Here is a 6,398-nt window from a genome sequence, read left to right on the forward strand (position 1 = left end):
GAGTCACATGGGGTAACCTCCTCGTGGTGCTATAATGTGGTTCTCACTCTCAATGGGGCGTGTGGTGAGTGACTCTAGCCAGGTCTCCTAAGCAACCAAATTGGCCCGGTTGCTAGGGAGGGTAGAGTCACATGGGGTAACCTCCTCGTGGTCGCTATAATGTGGTTCTCACTCTCAATGGGGCGTGTGGTGAGTGACTCTAGCCAGGTCTCCTTAGCAACCAAATTGGCCGGTTGCTAGGGAGGGTAGTCACATGGGGTAACCAGATTGTCCCGGTTGCTAGGGAGGGTAGAGTCACATGGGGTAACCTCCTCGTGGTGGTGATTAGTGGTTCTCTCAATGGGGCGTGTGGTGAGTTGTGTGTGGATCGTGGAGAGTAGCATGAGTCTCCACATGCTGTGAGTCTCCGCGGTGTCATGCACAATGAGTCACGTGATCAGATTGACGTCTCAGAAGGCAACGGAAGCAATTGGCGATTAACCGCACCACCACGAGGACTTAGTTAGCAGTGGGAATTGGGCATGCCAAATTGGGGAGAAAATGGGATTAAAATATAAAATAAAAAAAACAATTAGCTCATGTTCCTGTGAAGATCTGTTACCATGGTGGTGACCTTACATGACCCCATGCAAGGCCATTTAGCTCTCTGGTCACACTGGTTGCATTCACACAAACACACGTTGTGTCTGCTGTAATGACGCAGCTGTTCAGTAGAGGAAGACAGATGATGAAGAGTCGTTTGAACTGAAGTGTTATTGAAGATACTCAACAGAGCAGCTGCTGTTGAAACCACACTGAACCCCTCAACAACTCATTTCTGCTTGGTCCTAAGTTATGACATCATCATCCGTCACCAGGGGGCGGGGTTTACCAGTTGAGATTTCCCAGACTCCCAGAATAACAAACTGACTGGACTTCATCTAATACACACGTTAATGGCTGATAATGTCCAATCTCAAGCATTCGTTTCGTAGACGTATCTTACCCTATCTTGGACAGCTGAATTCCACCTCCAGTTTGAGTTCGATCTCTGTTAGCTAGTGTGCAGGGCTCATGGTTTGGGAAGGGGTGAGAGCTGATTGGTGACCCCCCCCTCCTCAATCGCCTGCATGGGTCACTGAGCTCCTAAACTAAACTGCCATCTGTCAGACGAAACCTGATCTACCTTCATTTACCACCAGGACGAGGTGTGTTTGTGACGTATACACTAGTTTACATACAGGATACTTGGACGTTTACTCCAGAGGTCAGCTTTTATACCGGCCAACTTATTTCACAAGTGGATTTGACCGACATAAGAGACAAATAAACAATACCATGAGGAAGTTTCCAAGTGAACAGCTCTTTTAAAGAATTGTATTTATTAATTCATATATACATTCTGTCTCCTAGAGATGAACGTAGTTTGGTGCTAAAGTGCAAATCAATCCCAGAACAACAGCAAAGGACCTTGTGAAGATGCTGGAGGAAACAGGTGGACGAGTATCTAGATCCACAGCAAAACCAGTCCTATATGGACATCACCTGAAAGGCTCAGCAAGGAAGAAGCCGCTGCTCCAAAACCACCATAAACAAGCCAGACTACAGTTTGCAAGTGCACATGGGGACAAAGATCTAGAAATGTTGACGTGCGCGCATTGATCCCGTCACTGATCTGGAGCTTGCTATGTAAGGCGTGCCCGGTTGACGTACACGCACCGATTTTTTTCACTGGTCTGGAGCTCGCGTTTCGAGGTAATCCCAGTTGACGTGCTCGCACGGATCCTGTCACTGGTCTAGAGCTCGCGTTTCGCGGGACGCCCGGTTGATGTCCTCGCACGGATCCTGTCACTGATCTAGAGCTCGCGTTTCACCGGACGCCCGGTTGACGTCCTCGCACGGATCCTGTCACTGGTCTAGAGCTAACGTTTCGCGGGACGCCCGGTTGATGTCCTCGCACGGATCCGGTCACTGATCTAGAGCTCGCGTTTCACGGGACGCCCGGTTGACGTCCTCGCACGGATCCTGTCACTGGTCTAGAGCTCGCGTTTCACGGGACGCCCGGTTGATGTCCTCGCACGGATCATGTCACTGATCTAGAGCTAACGTTTCGCGGGACGCCCGGTTGACGTCCTCGCACGGATCCGGTCACTGATCTAGAGCTCGCGTTTCACGGGACGCCCGGTTGACGTCCTCGCACGGATCCTGTCACTGGTCTAGAGCTCGCGTTTCACGGGACGCCCGGTTGATGTCCTCGCACGGATCATGTCACTGATCTAGAGCTAACGTTTCACCGGACGCCGGTTGACGTCCTCGCACGGATCCTGTCACTGGTCTAGAGCTAACGTTTCGCGGGACGCCCGGTTGATGTCCTCGCACGGATCCGGTCACTGATCTAGAGCTCGCGTTTCACGCGCGGATCCGCCACGGTCTAGAGCTCGCTTCCACGGTGCGCCTGACGGATCATGTCACTGATCTAGAGCTAACGTTTCGCGGGACGCCCGGTTGACGTCCTCGCACGGATCCTGTCACTGGTCTAGAGCTCGCGTTTCGCGGGACGCCCAGTTGACGTCCTCGCACGGATCCTGTCACTGATCTAGAGCTAACGTTTCGCGGGACGCCCGGTTGACGTCCTCGCACGGATCCTGTCACTGGTCTGGAGCTCGCGTTTCGAGGTAATCCCAGTTGACGTGCTCGCACGGATCCTGTCACTGGTCTAGAGCTCGCGTTTCGCGGGACGCCCGGTTGACGTCCTCGCACGGATCCTGTCACTGGTCTAGAGCTCGCGTTTCGCGGGACGCCCGGTTGACGTCCTCGCACGGATCCTGTCACTGGTCTAGAGCTCGCGTTTGCGGGACGCCCGGTTGGCGTCCTCGCACGGATCCTGTCACTGGTCTAGAGCTTCGCGTTTGGCGGGACGCCCGGTTGGCGTCCTCGCACGGATCCTGTCACTGGTCTAGAGCTCGCGTTTGCGGGACGCCCGGTTGGCGTCCTCGCGACGGATCCTGTCACTGGTCTAGAGCTCGCGTTTCGCGGGACGCCGGTTGGCGTCCTCGCGCGGATCCTGTCACTGGTCTAGAGCTCGCGTTTAGCGGGACGCCCGGTTGGCGTCCTCGCACGGATCCTGTCACTGGTCTAGAGCTCGCGTTTCGCGGGACGCCCGGTTGGCGTCCTCGCACGGATCCTGTCACTGGTCTAGAGCTCGCGTTTCGCGGGACGCCCGGTTGGCGTCCTCGCACGGATCCTGTCACTGGTCTAGAGCTTCGCGTTTGCGGGACGCCCGGTTGGCGTCCTCGCGCGGATCCTGTCACTGGTCTAGAGCTCGCGTTTCGCGGGACGCCCGGTTGACGTCCTCGCGCGGATCCTGTCACTGGTCTAGAGCTCGCGTTTGCGGGACGCCCGGTTGACGTCCTCGCACGGATCCTGTCACTGGTCTAGAGCTCGCGTTTCGCGGGACGCCGGTTGGCGTCCTCGCACGGATCCTGTCACTGGTCTAGAGCTCGCGTTTCGCGGGACGCCCGGTTGACGTCCTCGCGCGGATCCTGTCACTGGTCTAGAGCTCGCGTTTGCGGGACGCCCGGTTGACGTCCTCGCACGGATCCTGTCACTGGTCTAGAGCTCGCGTTTGCGGGACGCCCGGTTGACGTCCTCGCACGGATCCTGTCACTGGTCTGGAGCTCGCGTTCGCGGTACGCCCAGTTGACGTCCTCGCGACGGATCCTGTCACTGGTCTAGAGCTCGCGTTTAGCGGGACGCCCAGTTGGCGTCCTCGCACGGATCCTGTCACTGGTCTGGAGCTCGCGTTTCGCGGGACGCCCAGTTGACGTCCTCGCACGGATCCTGTCACTGGTCTAGAGCTCGCGTTTCGCGGGACGCCCGGTTGACGTCCTCGCACGGATCCTGTCACTGGTCTAGAGCTCGCGTTTCGCGGGACGCCCGGTTGACGTCCTCGCACGGATCCTGTCACTGGTCTAGAGCTCGCGTTGCGCGGTGACGCCCAGTTGATGTCCTCGCACGGATCCTGTCACTGGTCTAGAGCTCGCGTTTCGCGGGACGCCCGGTTGGCGTCCTCGCCGACGGATCCTGTCACTGGTCTAGAGCTCGCGTTTGGCGGGACGCCCGGTTGACGTCCTCGCGACGGATCCTGTCACTGGTCTAGAGCTCGCGTTTGCGGGACGCCCGGTTGACGTCCTCGCACGGATCCTGTCACTGGTCTAGAGCTCGCGTTTCGCGGGACGCCCGGTTGACGTCCTCGCACGGATCCTGTCACTGGTCTAGAGCTCGCGTTTCGCGGGACGCCCGGTTGACGTCCTCGCACGGATCCTGTCACTGGTCTAGAGCTCGCGTTTCACGGGACGCCCGGTTGACGTCCTCGCACGGATCCTGTCACTGGTCTAGAGCTCGCGTTTCGTGGGACGCCGGTTGACGCGTGCGTGCACAATTTGGCTTCACAGATCACGTGCACATCCGTGTCCCACATGTAGCGTATTTAGCGCTCATAAAGAGAAATTAATGTAGTAAGGTTGCATTAAAATAAAAGTGCATCTTATAAAATTCTATATAGCGATATTTCCGCGTTGTATTGATAACATTGTATCGTTGGTTATTGGATCGAGATTGATGGATCGTAGCACCCCTAGCTTCTAAATACAATTATTATTAATTTTTAAACATGATTTACAATCTTATTTAACCAATCTAAATAATTATTCAAATATGACACATAAAAAAAAACATCTATTTTTTATATATTTTTCCTAATGCTACTAAAACGGATTAATGTAATAAAAAAAAATCTAATTTTCTGACAATTCTTTCCCATGTCAGATTTCCAGGGTTAAACATCCACTAAAGATCACCTTGACAACAGTTGCTTAAAACCCATTGAACAAAAATGACTCAGGAAGGTGAAGTTAGTTCTGAGCTGTAGCCTCATTTGTTAGCAGATGCCACATTTAGTCAACATTATATATTGTTTTATGTCAAAACAAACTTTTTATAACCGTTTTGATTCAAAAGAGTGACTGTGATATCCCTCTGTACACTAAATGACACTTGCTTTGATATTTAGTGGTGGATGCATTGACAATAGTGTGAATGACTCAGGTGTGTGTTTGTGAGAGTCTCACCTCTTGCAGGTGTCTCTTGTTCCTCTGGAGCGCATCTTCATACCCCTTCTGTCGGAGCTCACTCAGACTCTCGTAATACTCCTCAGAATCGTCGTTGTCCGGAAACAGAATCTGAGACAGGATCTTCCATCCGCAGGTGTCGAGCGCGTGACCCAGATACACCTGTAGCTGGAAGCAGAGCGCCTCCATCTCGCGCGCGCTCATCTCCGGAACCCCGAACAGAACCGACCACACGCCGGTCTGCTCCTCGGGGAAGGCGGGCAGACACGGTTCCAGGTCCGAGTTGACGGCGCACAGCAGCATGTGAGCGGCCCGCATGTCCTGGAACGAGAAGAGTCCGGCCCAGCTGAAGTCATCCCCGTCCGGAACCTCCGGTGCTTCATCCGCCACACCGGGGATCGGGTCTGGAACTTCCATGTCGCCGCTCTTGGCGGTTCCGCTCGCTTTGCTCGGACTTCTCGCCACCGGTCTGCTGGAACTGGATTCCCGGTCCGGACTCTTCGACGGAGGCCTGTCGCTGGCGGGACGCTGTTGTCTGCCCGCGGTCAGTTCGCCCTCAGCCGCCTCGAGCAGCAGCGAGTCACGTACTGCGGTCCGTTTCTGCACGGTTCGGTTGTGGCACGTGACGGCGAACTTTCCCTCAATGTCGTTCCACGCGACGATGAAGACGAACTTGTGCTTTTCTTTCTCCTCAAAAACATTCGGTCGCACCGAAACCCAGCCGGACTCTAGAGTATCCTCCATCGTGAATGACATGCCCCGTTTATCCCGGGACAAAGATCGCGAAACAACACCACCACCAATAAAGCGGGATAAATTAAATTAGATTAAAAAAAATGTAAATAGATGGCAGACTAACGGACGCGGATGAACACACTCGCTTCAGTCGCGCGTTAATACCCTAAAACTCGCGTTGGTCTTTGTTTTGTCCTCGAGGGTCCGGATGCGTCCTTTAACGTGCTCATCTTCTGTTGTTATATTTAACCCTCCGCGCGTCGCGTCACCTGCCGCGCGTCGCTCACGAGGCCTTTTGTCCGGCTGGTCTCGTGCGCGTCTCTGTTTACAAGAGTCAGGCGCGTGCGCGGAGAGTGGGGGTCTTTCTCCCTCGCGCAGATCCTTCAAAAACCCGCAACGCTCCGCACTAACAACCGCATTAAACTACCCGATCGAGCGCCGCGCATCCACGGCGCGTGTCACCGTGCCGCTAATGCCAGAGAGCGTCGCGTATATTGTCAAAATCAGCATATTTAACATCGCAAATGTGTCTCATCCGACGACTGGGCGCTGACG

General features: G+C 54.6%; 1 protein-coding gene across 1 annotated transcript in view; it reads right to left on the reverse strand.

Annotated features, from left to right (window-relative positions):
- LOC127628182 (junction-mediating and -regulatory protein-like) overlaps positions 1–6,398 on the reverse strand; it is a 38,403-nt gene extending 32,005 nt beyond the window's left edge. The window contains exon 1 of the mRNA XM_052104911.1: positions 5,109–6,398. Within this exon, the coding sequence (XP_051960871.1) occupies positions 5,109–5,864 (756 nt within the window). The 5' untranslated portion in view covers positions 5,865–6,398. The remainder of the gene's footprint in view (positions 1–5,108) is intronic.

This window comes from Xyrauchen texanus, chromosome 34, assembly GCF_025860055.1.
Source record: "Xyrauchen texanus isolate HMW12.3.18 chromosome 34, RBS_HiC_50CHRs, whole genome shotgun sequence".
NCBI lineage: Eukaryota > Metazoa > Chordata > Actinopteri > Cypriniformes > Catostomidae > Xyrauchen > Xyrauchen texanus.